This window comes from Coffea eugenioides, chromosome 8 (assembly GCF_003713205.1).
Source record: "Coffea eugenioides isolate CCC68of chromosome 8, Ceug_1.0, whole genome shotgun sequence".
Taxonomy (NCBI): domain Eukaryota; kingdom Viridiplantae; phylum Streptophyta; class Magnoliopsida; order Gentianales; family Rubiaceae; genus Coffea; species Coffea eugenioides.
This window is the reverse complement of record NC_040042.1, coordinates 2,982,835-3,002,105: the sequence shown is the minus strand read 5'-3', so window position 1 is coordinate 3,002,105 and position 19,271 is coordinate 2,982,835. Positions and strand designations below refer to the sequence as shown.

Below are 19,271 nucleotides of genomic sequence, written 5' to 3'. Positions count from 1 at the left end.
TCTTTGGATGATACTTAAGCAATTGTTGTAAGAATACAACCACTTCTCAAGTCAAGGCTCCCATTGGGCAATTAATCAAGTATTAATCTCTTGAAGTCATCATTAGAGCATATACCGATGACTTTGGTCAGATTTCTGTGCCTAAGACTGCGTAAGACTTCACATTCTCTGGTGAAACTCTTGAATGAATATTCCAATTGTAAATTGAACACCTTTATGGCCACACACATTCCATTAGCTAGAATCCCTTTGTAAACAGATCCAAAACTTCCTGTGCCTAGTAAATTGCTTTCATCATAACCATCGGTTGCTTGTAGGAGTTGATAATACGAAATCCTTCCTTTTGCTGTCAAGGAGAACAAATTAGTTCCATTAGGAACCTTCTTCTTCTTTATGTACCCAACGAACAAAAATGCAAAGGCTACACCAGCAATTATTGTTGAAGCTCCAAACACTATCAATTTAGTTTGAAGCACTTGCTTTGTCATTGATCTGTGAATTGAAGGAGTTTGGCTTGCTGGAACATGAAACCTAGATGATCCACATAATGCATCAATGGAGATAAAAGATTCACTAGTGAAATTCTTGAAAGGGCCGTTAGATGGAATTTGCCCCTGTAAATAAGTGAAAGAGACATTGAAGTAGTTGAGAGATTGAAGTGTTCACAATAGGTCCAAATATTCCAAACTTAGCATGTTACTGATTGACTCAGGAATGGTACCTTTAAAGTTGTTATATGCCAAAGAAAGAGGATTCAAGTTTTCTAAATCTCCAATTCTGCTGGGAATGTTATTTGCGAACTGATTCTGTTGGAGAAACCGGGTAATTTTTCACTCAAAAAATTCAACTAGGGATTTAAACCGATTCAGTAATTCCCAGGAAAGATCATTAAAACAATCTCCTTAAACAGAATTACCACTCCAAGTAAATTTCCAGAAAAGGCTGAAGTGATCACAAGCGGTCCCACTTAAAATCCAGTCTCCTAGATAGAATTTACATGCACGGTGTATTATCACAACTAGATCCGTGTATACATAAATAATATATACACACGAATAAGAAAATACAACCAAATGAACCATATAAAACACTACAAATAAACTCGACAAATATATTGAATACTATACTACAATAGAAAAGAAATTACTAAATAAATGCGGAATAAATAAAAGAGATAAGGAAAAAATACACCCGAAAAATTGATAACGGAGTTCGGCCAATTTTGCCTAATCTCTGAGTACCGCTCAAGCGACCCGTTCTTATAAATTTTGGGAGAAGAAAGAATTATAAAAGAATTACAAAATCCTTTTTGATGTAATTCTTTTGTTGGTTTTTAATACATTTGAATTGAGGAGGAAGAGTGTTTATTTATAACTAACAAACACCTCCCTTCAAAGCTAAGCCACCGATGTGGGATTAAATGTTTGCCAAAAACGTCAACAATTGTGGGCTTGAATTACTGTTACAAAAGTCAATAAATCTCCACCTTGGCATAATTTCTAGTCCCACCAAAAAATATAAACCTTCTCACAAAAAATAACAAACGGTCCTTGCGGTGCTCCCAAATTTGCATCCTCAGGCGCTAACTCAAACGTGTAGGATGTTAACCAAATTTAGAGAATGTTCAAATTTGGCTCTTGTAACCACCTTGGTCAGAATATCTACAGGATTCTTCATAGCTCGAATCTTCGAGAATTTCCCGCACGAAATAATAGTGAATATCAATGTGCTTCATTCTTACGTGCAAGACCTGGTTTTTCGCTAAATGAATAGCACTTTGATTGTCACAAAATACGTCAATGTGTTTTTGACCAATTTCCAAGTTTTCAAGCAATCTTTGAAGCCAAATTGTCTCCTTCACAGCTTCAGTAATCGCCATATACTCTGCCTCCATTGTAGACAAAGCCACCATTGACTGCAAAGTAGACTTTCAACTAACTAGCACCTTGGCAAATGTGAACAAGTAGCCAGTTGCCGAACGTCGCTTATCCAAGTCGCCTGCATAGTCAGAATCACAATATCCAACTACACATTGATCAACTGATTCATCCTGTTCAAAAACTAATCCAACATCTACAGTATTTTGGATATACCGTAGAATCCATTTCACAGTTTGCCAGCGACCCTTGCCCGGATCATGCATAAACCTGCTTACTACACTAACTGCCTGTGAAACGTCGAGTCTCGTACATACCATTGCATACATCAAGTTACCAACTGCATTAGCATATGGGATTTTCCCCATGTACTCTCATTCTTCATCCGTCTTTGGAGATAATAGGCTGCTAAGTTTCAAATGAGGAGGAAGCGGAGTACTTACAGGTTTTGAATCTTCATTCATGCCAAAACGTTGTAGTACCTTCTTTAAATACTGCTTCTGTGTCAGACAAAGCTTGCCTGTCGTTCTATCCCTGCTTATCTCCATGCCGAGAATCTTCTTGGCTTCTCCCAAATCCGTCATCTCGAACTCTTTACTCAACTGAGCCTTCAGTTTATCAATTTTAACTTGGCTCTTTGATGCTATTAGCATATCATCAACGTACAAAAGTAAGTAGATGTAGGAATTATTTTGTAGTTTGCGCAAATACATACAGTGATCGTATTTGCTTCTTGTGTACTTCTGATCCATCATGAACTGGTCAAATCATTTGTACCATTGTTTCGGTGATTGTTTCAATCCGTACAACGATTTGCTCAGTTTATAAATCCAATCTTCTTTACTAGCAATTTTGAATCCATCCAGTTGAAACATATAGATATCCTCCTTTAAGTCACCGTGAAGGAACGCGGTCTTCACATCAAGTTGAACTAGCTCCAAATTTAACTGCACTACCAAGACCAACAAAATTCTAATAGAGGAATGTTTAATAACTGGAGAAAATACTTCATTATAATCAACTCCCTCCTTCTGAGCAGACCCTTTAACCATCAATCTTGCCTTGTAACGAATATCATTCTTGTCAGGAAATCCTTCATTTTTTGCAAATACCCATTTGCATCTAATTGCTTTCTTGCCCTTCGGTAGTTGCGTTAACTTCCACGTCTTGTTCTTCTAAAGAAATTGCATTTCTTCTTCCATAGTATCTTTTTATCTACCATCTTCTGTACTTCGAATTGCTTCAGAAAAGGTGGATGAAACATCATCAACAATTGGAAGTGCATAGGCCACTATATCAGCAAAACGAGCAGATTTTTGAATTTCTCATCTTGGCCTATTGACGGCAATTGACTCTTGCTGCTGTTGAGGTTCTTGGATAGAAACCTCTTTCTCATTTGACTCCTTTTTTGCCATAGGAGAGTCACTGATGGTGCTATTTACTTGGCTCACTATTATTTACTCAAACCCCACCTGTTTCGGCGTACACTCCACCTGTTGCGGAGTACCACTGGTCCCAACCTGTGTTACCTTATTCAACATGACAGATTCATCAAAAGTAACATCTCTGCTGATAATGATCTTCTTTACTTCTAAACACCACAAACGGTATCCCTTAACACCAGCATTAAAACCCATAAAGAGAGCATTCTTTGCGCATGGATCCAACTTTGATTCATTTACATGATAATATGCAGTAGAATAAAAAATACGCAAAAAATCATAATCTGTTGCAAATTTTTCAGACCATACCTTTAATGGAGTCTTGCCACCTATTGCAGATGATGGCAAGCGATTAATGAGATGTTGAGCGTATGTCACAGTTTCAGCACAAAATTTTCTATCTAACCCAGCATTAGACATATACAGCGTACTTTCTTCACTAGTGTCTTGTTCATACGTTTTGACATCCCATTCTGCTGTGGTATTCTTCTAACTGTGAAGTACCAAACTATGACGCACTCTTGGCATATCTTCTGAAAGGGATCACTCTTGTATTCTTCACCGTTGTCTGTTCGGAGAACCTTGATCTTTCTTCCCATCTGATTTTCAACCTTAGCTTTCCATTTAAGGAAGATCCCGAGCACTTTATCTTTGTTATTCATTATAAACACCCATACTCCCCTGAAAAAATCATAAAGAAAAGTGACAAAATAGTATTTACATCTGAATGCACATAATCCAAAATACCCTTGATATTATGGATGCCATTGCCAAATTTCACTCTTCGTTATTTTTCCAGAACACAATGCTCACAAAATTCTAATTTACAAGTTTTCATACCTTTCAACAATCTTTGCTTGGCAAGATTTTGCAAGGATTTTTCATCAGTATATCCCAATCGCATATGCCACAATTTTGTTGTCTTTGCATCCTTCTTGCTACTGGAAAATGTTGCTGCTGCTGCTGTCCCAACAACTGTATTACCTTGATAGTAATACAGATTATTATTCTTTACACATTTTAACATCACAAGTGCTCCCGAAATTATTTTAAAAATTTCATCTTGCATCTTCACTTCCAAGCCTTTAGACTCCAAGAGTCCCAAGGAGATGAGATTCCTCTTCAAATTCGGCACATACTGAACATCTTTCAAGTTTCTGATAGATCCATCATGATTACGCAGTTTGATTGAACCTATCCCAACTGTTTTACATGGATAGTCATTTCCTATGTAAACAACTCCACCATCAAGTTTTTCAAATTCAAAGAACCACTCCTCCCGCATGTACCTGAATCCAAAATTTACTCATCTGGATGGGATGTTGAAGGTGATACAGACAAAGAGAAATCTGATTCCGCATCACTTTTGCACTTTGCAATATTTACGTCTTGCAGAGTTTTCCCTTTCTTCTTCAACTTTGGACAATCTTCCTTCCAGTGCCCTTTCCCAGATAGAAAGCACACTCATTTTTGACAACTCTGTTTTTCGATTTGGACTTTCCTCTTCTCCCCTTTGATTGATTTTGTGGACAACCTCTTGTCACTAACGTTTCATCTGCTGTAACTACTTTATTCTTCATTTTATCCCGCTTTCTCAATTCATTACTATACAAAGCAGAACATACAGCATCTAAAGCCACATTTTCTTCCCATAAAGTAACGTAATTTCCAAATGTTCAAATTCATCAGGAAGGGATGACAACAAAATCAAAATCAAATCTTCATCTTCAAAATTTACATTTAAATTTAACAGGTCTGCTACTAATTGATTAAACATAGTGATGTGTTCATTCATAGTAGTACCTGGTTGGTAATCGAATCAGAACAATCTTTTTTTCATTAGGAGTTTGACAGGGTGTCAGCCTGTGCAATAATAAAAATCTGCTCAACTAAAGTTAATTTCTGTAGATAGTGGTAAGCAGGGTCGAATTCACAGGGACTGGATATAGCTGTTTTTTTTCAAATTCACAGTAACAAAGGGGTATTTTTGTGCAGAAAATGACAATCAAAGAAATTCAAATAACATCTAAGAAACTATTAAAAATTAAATAACAAGTTACTAAAGTCAAATGAATGATAACTAATGATCTAATCAAGAAATAACTTCAGTAATGGTTCACCTAATTGATTATCGATGCAAAGCCAATTCCAATTGTTTACTAATAAATAGGTTATAATTGTCAAACAAACGATGACAGCCAACCTCTCCTTACTGTGTCGGTGATCAAGGTACGCCCATTAATCACTACTCTAATTGGGAAATAATTCTAGGTACGCCCGTAGGATTTAATTTTTCAATTGCCTTACGTATTAGAAAGGCCCTATTCTAACCAAATAACACACTACTAGGTTATTTTAGATTAGCCCGCGTATTCTCCTGACACAAACCCAATCATGCCAGTTGTCATTATCTTAGAGCAATTAAACAATTACGGATTTAACACCCTAATTGACAATAGATTACCCAATCAACTAATTATCGAGATCCAAAACAATCAATTAATTGGACAATCATAATCACTGTAATCAGAGAATATACGAATACTAATAAATAAAAGGAAAAGATAAAATTAAATCGATCTCACAATTTTTAGGCGAACCAAAGCCTTCGTTGTTTCTTGACTGGAAAAGGGGATTTAGTTCATCCCTGACAAGAGAGACCTACACAAAATTGAAGAGAAAGCAGCGGCCATTGTCCTTAGAAATTGGGAAAACTCAATTCGTCCGAAGTAGTGATACGAAGAGGGATTCTGAATTGACATACGTAGAAGGAAAAGAAATTACTAAGAACCAAAGAAAAGTCAAAGAGCAAAAAGCAAAGAAAAAAAGAATCATCCAATGCATTCACGAAGGAAGCAACAACTACTAAAAGTCTCCACTACCAAAAGCTAAAAAGGAAAAGTCAAAGGCTAATCTAAAGTACTCCTCCTAGTTGTCTACTCTATTTCCTCTTTCTATCTAATGCCTAGCCACCGTGCGGTGGCTCCTCCCCCGAGAGGAAGAAGAAGTTCCAGCCCTTCGTTCCTTTTCCTCTTTTATGCTATCTTCCGTAAATTACCAAAAATGGTCACGTCTTCTTGTTCCAAAAATGCCCCTGGATGCTTGCTACTCGAGCTCTTTCCTGATGATTGCTAAATTGGCACTTGTTATGGTGTTTTCGATCAAACCCCTGAAATAAATGCAAATTGCCAAAAGTGAATAGAATCTAATAATTAATCCACATTAAATCAGGTAATAGGAAAAATTAATAATAAAATAAATGATAAAATTGCAACCTATCAGAGTTTATTCTGACCACTTTTCTTCAGAAATTTCTCCTCCAATGCCCTCCACAATTTTCATGCATAAGTCTCATTCTTGAAAGCATACTTTTGCTCTTTGGACAAATACAATCGAATTGTTCTGCATGCTAACTGATTTATGGTACTCCACTCCTTCTCTTCTATGTCATCTGATTTCTTTTCTTCAATGACAATATCAAGACCCTGTTGAAAAAGGAAGTCCATGACTTCGCCTTGCCACATGTCGAAATGGCCAGTACCATCAAATGTCTCCACCGCCAGCTTCAAACTTGACATTGGAATCCTCGACCATGTGGACGAGAAAATCGATGCCCCAGATGTAACTCTTGATGTGGAATCATCTGATGCTATTACAGACTCAAATAATAGTATTCAATATAAAAATTACAAACAGGCTAAAGGACGAACCTTCGGCTCTGAGACCATTTGTTGGGAAAATCGGATAATTTTTCACTCAAAAAATTCAACTAGTGATTTAAACCGATTCAGTAATTCTTAGGAAAGATCGTTAAAACAATCTCCTTAGACAGAATTATCATTCCAAATAAATTTTCAGGAAAGGCTGGAGAGGTCACAAGTGGTCCCACTTAAAATCCAGTCTTCTAGACAGAATTTAGTGCACGGTGTATTATCATAACTAGATCCATGTATACATAAATAATATGTACACATGAATAAGAAAATACATCCAAATGAATCGTATGAAATGCTACAAATAAACCCGACAAATATATTGAATACTATACTACAATAGAAAAGAAATTACTAAATAAATGCGGAATAAATAAAAGAGATAAGGAAAGAACGCACCCGAAAAATTGATAACAGAGTTCGGCCAATTTTGTCTAATCTCCGAGTACCGCTCAAGCAACCCGCTCTTATAAATTTTGGGAGAAGAAAGAATTACAAAAAAATTATAAAATCCTTTTTGGTGTAATTCTTTTGTTGGTTTTGGTACATTTGAATTGAGGAGGGAGAGTGTTTATTTATAACTAACAAACACCTCATTTCAAAGCTAAGCCACCGATGTAGGATTAAATGTTTGCCAAAAACGTCAACAATTGTGGGCTTGAATTACTGCTACAAAAGTCAACAGATTTATCAAAAAATCTATCCATGTTGCAACCTTCAACAATCCAATCTCTGAAGGTAGAGAGCCAGTCAAGAAACTCGATGACAGAATAAATCCCAAGAGATCTTTGAGGCTCCACAAACTGTCAGGCACATGAGAAGTCAGATAAAGATACCTGAGAGAAGTAAGATTACCTAAACATGCAGGAATTGATTTCCAATCAGACGCAATAAATTCAAGTACTATAAGCTACACAAACTATCAGGCAAGGGATTCTCTTGTAGACCTAGCACTCTCAAATTGCTTAGATTGTCAACAGTTTTTGGAATTCTTCCCTTCATTTTACAGCCACCTGCATAAATCCCTTTTATAGAAGAAGAAAGGTTTCCCATAGAAACTGGAAGAACACCAGTTAACAGGTTATTAGCCATGGCTAATAGCTTCAGGTTATAAAGATTACCAATCTCTTGAGACATTGTACCTGCCAAATAAAATATTAGTCTTGAGTTGATGCACGAAATTGGAATATGCAATTTAGAAGCCAATTATGAGTCAGAGTCTTTCGTAAGAAGAATTATCAGGATTTATTACTAAACAGTTTAGTGACTTCTAACAGCTTCAGTTATTTTGCTACAAAGTTCATAGAGTGTTTATTCTCCATAATAGCTTTAGATTATCCATATAGTGAATTTAATCATCTTAACCTTTTATTTTCTCATTAATTGTTTACAATCTTTTGTCTTCTTATTAATTGTGATTTTATTCTAAACCAATATGTTTATAAAATATAGTTAGCTTTAATTATCACGCATAAGAATATAATAATTGAAGATAATTTTAACACGTGCAATAATTAGAGATGAAGAAAATGATTGGTGAATGTAGTTGTAAGTTGGCAATTCTTAATTTTATTTACCAATAATAGAAGAAAATTTTAATTTTAATTTCAGTGTAAAAATGTTTTTAAGAAACAGTGATACACATTGTGGGTTTATTAGCACAAAGTAATTATACTAGTCAATGATGAATGATCTCATACCATACGCAATGTGAATTGAAACATTGGTAAATTTGGAAAGGAACGAACAGATTGGGAGATACCTATCACGTAAAATGAGTCACATAATAAACTTGGGTGTACATCCAATATTTGCTATATTTACTAGACAAACCATTGTTAATGCAGGTTGTACAAGCAGTAGTGAGGACAAATCAAATTGGGTTTATGTATTATCTCAGACCAAAATTTAAAAGTTATTATTTGGAGTTTTTAATGAAATGGTAGTTTTTTTTTTAATGAAATGGTAGCTATTGTTACAATTATTGAGAAAAATAATAAGAGAAGCAAAGGATAAGAGTTTATTTTTTTAAAGGTTCATACACAACTGCTCTATTTATAGAGGTCAAAACAACTCCACTAACTATCACACTAATTATATTAACTATCTCACTAATTTCATTAATTATCCCACTAACTCCACTAATTTCACTAACTCCACTAGCTACTCCACTAATTCCATTAACTAGGTAGAACAAAATAAACAAATACGATCAAGTAAAAAATTAAATATATTTCTAACAATTCTTCTGTTAAACTGAAAGGTTTTCAAACATTTAGTTTAATAGGACTTATCAACTGCACAGACTCCAAGCAACTTCCTTAGTTTCTGCAATGTTTGATAACTTCAATGGTTTGGTCATTATGTCAGCAATTTGATCTTCACTTTTACAGTGGAGAAAATCAATTATTCTATCCCTTGTGAACTCCCTTAGAAAGTGAAATCTCACGTCTATGTGTTGGTTTTTCCATATAGAACTGGATTTTTTTAATGAGTTTGATGGTAGAACTATTGTCACGGTAAATTATAATAACTTCGTCTTGCTGAAAATGTAATTCTTCAAGAATATTCTTTAGCCAAATTGCTTGACAGGCACAGGCCATTGTAGTTACGTACTCTGCTTTGTTGATAAAGTAATAATTAGTTGTTTTTTTGAACACTATGAAATAGTTGTTGAATCCATCATGAATACATAGCCAGACATACTCTTTCTATCATTAGAATCGCCTGTATAGTCATTGTCAGTAAAATCAAATAAATCTAATTTTTCGCCATTATTGTAGAATAACCCATATTCAATTGTTCCCTACAAGTATCGAAAAAAACTCTTGACCGCTAGAAGATGTGTTTCCCTTGGACTTTTCATGTATCTACTAATAAGACCTAAAGCTTGCATAATATCAGGTCTAGTAGCTGTCAAATACATCAAATTTTCCACAATTTGCTTGTAAAGGTTGTTATCAATTCTCTTTCCTTCAGGTTTTTTTGATGAGTTTTAAACCCACTTCAATTGGCATACTAACAAAATTACAATTCTTCATTTGAAACCTGTTCAGAATTTCTTGCACATACTTCCTATGAGAGACAAAAATTCCAACAGTAGATTGCACCAATTCAATGTCCACAAAATAATGCATTTTTTCAAGATCAGACATATCAAATTCAGCAATCATAGATTTTTTAAATTTCTCAAACATGGTACTATCATTTCTAGTAAAAATAAGGTTGTCAACATATAAGCAAATAATGAGCAATTTATTTCGATCTCCAATTTTTATAAAAAGTGTATGCTCATATGGATATTTTTTAATCCCTCCTTAGAAAAATAAACATCTATACGACTATACCAAACATGTAGGGTTTGTTTTAACTCGTATAATGCCATTTTGAGTTTGTATACCTTATGTTCACTTTCAACCTTCATATAACCAGGGGTTGAACAATAAATACTTATTCTTGTAGATCATCATATAAAAAAGCTGATTTCATATCTAACTGGAAGATAGGTCATGAATGTTGTGCTACCAATGCAATCACTATTCTGATCTTGTCATACCTTGCGATTGGAGCAAAGACTTCTCCATAATCCACCCAAACTCTTGCTTATAGCCTTTAACTACTAAACGTGTTTGGTACTTTTCAACTTCTCCATTCTCCTTTAATTTAGTCTTATACACCCACTTAACACCTATTGATTTTTGTCCTTCTGAAAGATCGGTTAACTCCCATGTATTATTTCATTCAATAGTTGCAATTACTTCATCCATTGCCTTCTGCCACTTTAAATCTTTGATAGCATCTTCAAAACTTGTAGGATCACAATCGAAAAATAGAACAAAGTATACAAGTGGGTCCTCAGATTGATCAATTCTAGTTACCTCATAATCGATCATCCATACAGGTCTTTTTCTAATATGTTGAGATTGTCCTTCATCTTCTACTACTATTTGGAAACTTGGTACATTATCTAGACCATCTAATAGAATTTAGGGTTATTATCACATTATCTCCTTAACGTTAGGTGCCATTGTCAAATTCCCCCTTAACGTTATCTTTTAGTCACTTTAATACCAAGACTAACGGTCAAAATTAACGAAATTTGTTAATTAAAATAAACAAACAAGTTTAACCCTTAAAGTTATTATCATTTTACCCCCATAAACTATAGTCTCATTATCAATTTACCCCATAGAGTTATTTTTTAGACAATTTATCCAACCATTAAACCAACTTAGCAAGTTTAAAAACTTTAGAAGAAAGTACCCTCATCTTTGTATAACAAAAATAATAAAAAATTTAGAGTGGCTCTTCTCTTCTTTAGTATCGAGAAAAAAAGTCAAAATATTAATTTCTTTCTTTTTGACAATTTTATTAATATTAAAAAGTTAGAAAGATAGGGGGAAGGGAGAGGAGGAAAGAGAGATAAATAGAGAGAGCTCAATTCTTTTTTTAGAAAATATAAATAAGAAAGAATTAAATACTTTTATTATTTTAAAATTATTTCACTTTACTGTTTACCACCAAATTTCAATCCTAATCCCAACAACCTTAAATTAATATGATAATATTAGACTTTTTATTTTTTTCTTTGATTATTGGACTTTTTTATTTTTTTCTTTGCAAAATCTAATTTTCTGTCTCTTTTTTTCCTATCTCTTTTTCTTTTCCTAATATTAATAAGCGTAAAAAAGAAATTTGAGAAAATCCTTTTATTTTTATATTTTGGATCTCTTAAAGCGAAAAAAAAGAAGAATAATCATTCTAAATTTTTTATTTTTAATTATCTATATAAGGGTAAATATATTTAAAATTTTTTGACCATACTAGTTAGATTAACAATGAAATAAAATTTTAAAAAAATAATGTTAGGAATTAAATCGATTATATCACTATAATTTAAAGGAATAAGTAATAATAATAATATAGTAATGCTATAGAAGAGGTATTTTTGTCCAAAATTTCTTAACATGTCGAGTTGAATTACTTATGGGAGTGAAGTGACTAAAAAATAACGTTAGAGGGTAAACTGATAATAGTGATATAGTTTAAGGGGGTAAAGTGATAATGACCCTAATAAATTCTATCAACTGCTACTTGTTCTCTTTATCAATTCCATCAAAATTAGCAACTATTTGTTGTTTAATAACATTACTACTCCATGGCCAAAAATTTTCCTTATAAAAAATGATATCCCGACTAATGACAATTTTCTTGGTGATAGGATTATAAAATTATATACCTTTGATTGATCACTAACACCAAGAAAAATATATTTCTCTCTCTTATTATTTAGTTTTGTCCTCTTTTGATCTGGAATATGAGCATACGCAATGCATCCAAAAATTCTGAAGTGATCCATTGTTGGTTTCCGTCCATTTCATGCTTCCTCAGGCGTCATATTTTTACCAGCAAGTGTGAAAATTTTGTTCAGTATGTGAATGCTCCAGTTTAGGCCAAAAACTTTACACCATTTCTGATCAAAACGGTCCTTACCATGTTTAAGATTGTACGATTCTTTCTCTTTGAAACACCATTTTGTTGTGGCGTATAAGTTGCTATAAATTGCTTCTGAATTCTATACTCCTCACAAAAATTTAAAAAATTATAAATTTTTGTGAATTATATTCTTCGCCACGATCACTGCAAAAAAAATTTGATGGACTTTCCTGCTTTCTTTTTGACAGAGGTTCTAAAAATTTTGAAAGTTTAAAATGTTTCAGATTTTTTCTGCAAAAAATAGACCTAAATTTTTCGACTATAATAATCAATAAATGTTATAAAATAATATTTTTCACCATTAGATGGCGGATTTATGGGTCTGTATAAATCGGAGTGAATCGGTTCCAATATGTTCTTTGCTCTCCACGATTTTCCTTTAGGAAAATTATTCCAATGTTGTTTGCTAATGATGCACTCTTCACAAACTTTAGGGTAGACCAACTACCATATTTTTCTGCTACAAAGTCTTTAATCCACCAAAGTTTAGGTGTCCATAGCGAAAATGTTATAACCATGCCACATCTTTCGATTTTGTAGAGAAACGTGAATGAGTCAAGTTCTGCAAATAGAGTGGGAATATACGATTTGCCGTCATCTTAATTTGAGCAATTAAGCCCAACTTTGCATCTCGAACCCGATATACTCCATCTTTGAGAGAAATCTCGTACTCTTTTCTAGCAACTGACCCACACTAAACAAGTTTCTCTTTAAATCTAGAATAAAAAGAACATCAGTGATAGTGTGAATAGAATTTTCTTTAGTTTGGATAGTTACCTTTCCTTTTCTCATAACGAAAATTGTAGAGTTATCACCAAAATTGACAATATTATGAAATGACTCGTCCAACCCAAAAAATGTCTTTTTATCTCCACGCATGTAGTTGCTACAATCGGTATCTAAATACCACATGTTTTGTTGAGTTTCTTCACTCATGTGATACACCATCAAAGGAGACATTTCTTCTTCTTTTTTAACAAAGTTAGACATTTCTCCATTTTGTCTATTTAAATTAGTTCGACATTCTGACTGATAATGGCCATACCTATGACATTTGTAACATTCAACATTAGACTTGTCTGCTAACTTTTGGCCTTTGAATTGTTGATTGATGGCCTCCTCGTCCTCTTCTTCTTCCTTGAAATTGATTTTCTTGATGCTGGTATTGTTGTTGTTGATTGCCACGATCATTGCTTCCTTTATCTTTGCCTTTGCCTCTATCTCCTCTCCATGTTGAGTGACTTTCTGTTGAATCCTTCAATGTTTGTTCCTCTTTCTCTTGTTAGTTAATTTTTTGCTCATGAACTAACAAAGAGTTCTACAACTCATCAATTGAAAGTGCATCAATATATTTCGATTCCTCTATAGAGCATATAACAAAATTAAATTTTGCTGTCATTGATTTAAGGATTTTCTCGAAAATGGTGACGTCCTCTAAATTTTCTCCATGGATCCTTATCTTGTTAGCGATTGCCATCGTTCTTGCCAAATAATTTGTGACCAATTTGCTTGACTTCATATGTAAAGCCTCAAATTTTGTCCCAAGAGCTTGAAACTGCACCCGCTTTGCCTTAGCATTTCCTTGATACTTCTTTGTCATGGAGTTCCAAATCTGTTTGGAGGTATCTTTGCTAAGAATTGTCTCCAAAGTGATCAATAGCTTGAAAAAGATAATTTTTGGCTTTAAGATCTTTCAGTTTCAATGCTTCCAACTCTATTTTCTGCACCTCTGACAATATTACTCCGACTTTTGGCTCTACTACTTCAGATTTGACAACTTCCCAATACTCCTTGAATTTTAAGAAGTTTTCCATTAGCATACTCCAATGATCATAGTGACCATTAAAGCGAGAAATTGCTAGTTGCACAAAGTTGTCGGTGGCTATCATAATTTACCAATACAGTTCTCACAATTCACTTTTATTTTCACTCACAAACCTAACTCTGATACCACTATTACAATTATTGAGAAAAATAATAAGAGAACCTAAGGACGAGAGTTTATTTTTTTAAAATTCATACACAACTGCTCTATTTATAGAGTTTAAAACAACTCCCCTAACTATAGAAATATGTTCAATTATTTTTAACAAATATTATCAATACATTTCTAACCTGCCTACCTCTTGATTATTATCAATTAAAAAAACAAGAAATAAAAAAAATAAAATCGTAATATACATTGCATCAAGTTGTTAACACCATCACGCAATATACAATAAATAAGGTAAGACACAGGAAAAAAAAAGAGGCAATGTTGTCCACATTCCACAATAGGGAGGGCAAGCAAACCAGAGAAAGGGAAGCCACGGTTGCTATTGCTACTGCTACTGCTGCTTGCTAGGAAAGATTATATGTTTTCTTCTTCTCATCCCACAGGCTGCGGCGTCTCCATTTCCTATCATTTGTATAGTAACCAATGAGAATTTCAGGAATGTGTGCGATTCTTGTGTAATCTTCACCTTCTTCCTTCTGATTCTCTAATAGCTTCTCTCTCAATTGAGAACTCACCTCATACAAATTCAGTTGTTGAAGCTCGATCAAATGCTGAATACCTATAGGCAATTCCTCTAGTAATGGAAGTTGTTGCAGGAATAGTTTTTGGAGGCGAGGCAATGCACCTTCCTCCACTCTCATCCATCTCAACCCTTCCATTCTCTTTATGTGCAACCGCTTTAGCTTTAGGAACCCTCCAGCCTTGAAGCACAACCCTTCTCCCTGGTAAGATCCACAGAAGTTAATTTCACCCAAATTGGGCAAATGTTGGAGGGATTCAAGCGGATCCTCCTTACCCCTTAACCTGCTCCAATTCAAATCTATTCTTACCAAACCATGAAGACGAGCTACCCATTGTGGCATCTTTTCTAAGCGGCCACACAAAATCAGCATACGAAGAGATTGAAGAAACGAACAAGAAGAAGAAGAAAGAGAAGGATGATGATGATTTAGATCGATTATCTCATGATCAACACCTTTACCAATTGATTCAACGGTTAATCTCTGAAGACTGGTGAGGTTGGCAAGGGAGGAGCAGAGCTCCTTTCCATCTTCTCTTCTCAACTTTGTAATACTAAATTCTCTTAATTGGGACAGCTTTCCTATCTCCTTAATTATTGTAGATCCACTGCTTGCATCTATGCGGTTTAATATTTCTAGGGCAAGAAGCCCTCCCATATTCGATGGAGCTTTAAATCCGTGACCTCCGTAGTCACAATCTGAAGGATCAACAGGTTGATATACTCTGAGAAAACGAAGTTTTTGCAACTTAAGGATTTCCATGGGTAATTCCCTAACTCCAGTGTTTCCCAAATTCAGATACTCCAAATGTTGAAGTTTCCCAATGGCTTTCGGGACTCTCTCCACTCTTGTACCATATAGGTTCAGATGCTTGAGATGAAACATCTTGAAAACCTCATTTGGTATTTCCTCCTGGTTCTCTTGACCTGCCAAATCCAAAACCTTTAACAACTTGCTACTCCTTAAAACATCAGATAGAAATGGTTTGGATATCAATGGGTTCGTGGATCCAACAGTAATGAACGACCGAAGGTGGTCAAAGCAATCATTGTGTCTTTGTTGGTGGTGCTGGCTGTTGTTACTGCTACTACTATGGACTACAAAACGGCGTACCTTCTCGGACGGCCACATTGTTGGTTGTCCGGTAGTAAATGTGACAATGTTTTGTTCCCTTGACTTGAGAACAATAACTTCTCTCAATAGGTCATGGATTCGACAAGTGCCGAGCATTCCTTCGTAACACACACGAGTCACTTGAATTAGGCTTCTATTGATGAGTTCACTGAGATAACCCCAGGCTACATCTTCAATACTCATTCCTTCTCTCCACTCTACAAACCTTTCAGCAATCCACAAATTAATTAGTCTATAGCATTTTATTTCATAATCCTCTGGGTAGATACTTGTGTATAACAGACATGTCTTGAGATGCCAAGGCAAATCACTGTAACTAAGGGAGAGTATCTTTTTAACTCTGTCCAGTTTACCAGTGCCTTCTAATTCACCCCTAAGACTGCATCGAACCATCTCCCATTCCTCTATTCTGTTTACATCTTTCGAAGCCAAAAGCCCACTGATTGCAAGAATTGCAAGGGGCAAACCCTCACATTTATCCAATACACCTTTGGCAACATCCATCAAATGGCCAGGGCAATTATCTCCATTAAAGATCTTGTTGCAAAACAGGGTCCACGAATCCTCAATAGATAGTGGCTCCATTCTGTAGACCAGACCCCGAGATTCAATGCAAGAGGCAAAGGCTACATCAGCTTTTCTAGTTGTTAGCATGACACGGTTGCCGTGGCTACTCTCAGGCAGTGCAAATTTGATGGTATTCCAAAATTCCATGTCCCATACATCATCAAAAACAATTGCATACCTTGCAGCTTGTTGAAGAAAATCTTTGACAAATTCTTTCAGCTCGGTGATATTCAAAGACTCGATCGATTGTGGGACTGGTTTCTTCCCTTCCTTGTGTAACTGCCGAATCAAGTCTTTCAGGAGATCCTGAAAGTCACATGTTTGAGAGACAGTTACCCAAGCACGAACTGGGAAATGCCTTCTGACTTCAGGATCCTCATGGACTCTTTTCACTAGGGTGGTTTTGCCAAGTCCTCCCATACCAACCACTGAAAAACTTTTAGTTGGTAATCATCCCCTTGGAGGAGCTGAGAAATTAGATGTTGCTTGGGCTGGTCAATGCCAACTAATTTAGCTTCTTCCACAAGCAGCGCATCATCCCTGCTATAGCGCCATGTTGTGTTGTTCACAGCAGGAAGTGAGCTGGACGCTTGGGCAGAGATACCATATTCGGATTGGTATCTTTGATGACCTTCAGAAATACTTTTGATTCTGGACTTGATGCTTTGTATTTCGCTAGCAACTCGATGACGAGCCCTCAAATTCTTGATGGGGCTGAAAATTCTCCGAACAGAGCCGTAGAATCCCGTTGCGCAATGCTGAGCAAATCGAGCTACAAATTCATCAAGAATGTCTTCAGTGTCATAAGCAGCCTCTCGCACTTGCTTGATCCATTCTTGGAGCCTGGGTTGAGCGTCTTCTTCTTTTGCTTCTGCCTCTCTCAGGAAAGCTCTCATGTGCCCCAACTCATCCATGATGAATTGAACCTCTTGCTGAAGCCCTCCCAATAGTCGTCCCTCGTCGCGCAGAAGAGTTGAGAGTTGACGCAGCACAAAAGAGAGAACTGTTTCTGCCATTTTCAGTCTTTCTTTCTAATTTAAGAATGTTGGGGAAGGACGCTTCTGGTTTATAGGACAGTCCACTTGGTACTATCTTGAAAGGAAGAAGGAAGAGGAGGTTATAGATTCATAGGCTGATGAACTTCGATGCTATATGTTGCAGTATTTATCAAAAAGAAAAACCGCGTCAAACAGAAAAAGAAAGAATTAACCAATTAGAAGAAACTAAAGCAAGAAACATGATTGTGAAAGACGAAGCTGCCTTACCTGGCACAATACAAAATCATGGAAGCTATTAAGAGATTGTGCACATGGGGTCCTTCGGTCGGATAAATATAAAGCAGCATCTTTCAACTGTGGGTTCTTTACAAGGGAAAGGAATAAAGTTAAAACGCGGTTCTTGGACTTGATGCTTTTTGTCTGGACAGGGTATTGTTAGGGATGGCAACGGGCGAGGTTGGGGCGGGGATCCCTCCCCATCCCATGCCTCACTGCCTACAAATTTCCCCTGCCCTCGTCTCGTCCCTTGTTTCTCGCTCCCCCTGTCCCGTTCTCGTCCCACCCTACTTTTTCCGTAGGGTAAATAAAAATTTGTTATATAATTTTATTATAGTTAAAATTTAACAAATAATCAAGTACTAAAATATCAACACATTATCAAATTATTATTCATTATAATTTCACAATTGAAATTATAAAAACAATCAAACAAAAGTTATTTGAATATAATCCAACATGATAAAATAAATACAACTAAAGTAGTCAAGTTTTTACTTTTTGCACAAATACAATCACTAATTCATTATTATGCTTATGCTTTTTTTGAAAAAATATTGTATTAAGTGTAATTAGGGATTTAGTATAAATGTATTAATAAATTTAGTATAACCAATTAATAATTTGTATTAGTACACATATATAATTATTAGTATAATTGATAATTCAATTATATTACATATACTAATATATATTATATAATAAATATAACTAAAAAAATCATTATCATAAGTTTGTAACTAATTAAATTATATATTATATATAATTATATACATATTATATATATATATATATATATTTAAAGCGAGTGGCGGGGCGGGGGATGGGATGGGGGGAAATTTTTTTCCCCCCACCCCAGTCCCCGCCCCATTAGACCCCCGCGGGGCGGGTGCCCGCGACTACCCGCCCCATTGCCATCCTTAGGTATTGTTTAAAACATATTTGAAAGAGCAAATTATTCTATCATCATTGAACTTATGGAATCATTAAATTTTAGTCACTGAATTATTAACAGTTTGATTTTAATCACTGAAATATCTAAAGTTTAAATTTCAGGTCATTCCATCAAATTTAATCATTAACTATGCCTCTTTCTTTTGTCTCGTGAATCGTGCGAACACATAAATCTGTTATGTTTAACGATTAAATCAAACGGAATGGCTCGATATCTAAACTTTAGATATTTCAGTAATTAAAACCAGACTTTTTAATAGTTCAATGATCAGAATTCAATGATTCTAAAAGTTTTGT

General features: G+C 35.1%; 1 protein-coding gene across 1 annotated transcript; it reads right to left on the bottom strand.

The window, feature by feature from the left end:
- Positions 1 to 14,868: 14,868 nt before the first annotated feature.
- LOC113779497 (disease resistance protein RPM1-like) lies at positions 14,869 to 17,762 on the bottom strand. Its single transcript, XM_027325080.1, has 2 exons — positions 17,249 to 17,762; positions 14,869 to 17,159 (listed from the first exon to the last, which is right to left on the bottom strand). Exons 1-2 carry the CDS (start codon positions 17,760 to 17,762, stop codon positions 14,869 to 14,871), a joined length of 2,805 nt encoding a protein of 934 aa, XP_027180881.1.
- Between the last annotated feature and the right edge of the window lie 1,509 nt (positions 17,763 to 19,271).

What these genes read in the sequence shown, in the direction of transcription:
- LOC113779497 (XM_027325080.1), bottom strand. Translation starts at nt 17,762, where the DNA reads ATGGCAGAAACAGTTCTCTCTTTTGTGCTGCGTCAACTCTCAACTCTT. An exon ending in GGAAGAAGCTAAATTAGTTG is followed by an intron (nt 17,160 to 17,248) that starts GCATTGACCAGC and finishes TTGGTATGGGAG; the next exon opens with GACTTGGCAAAACCACCCTA.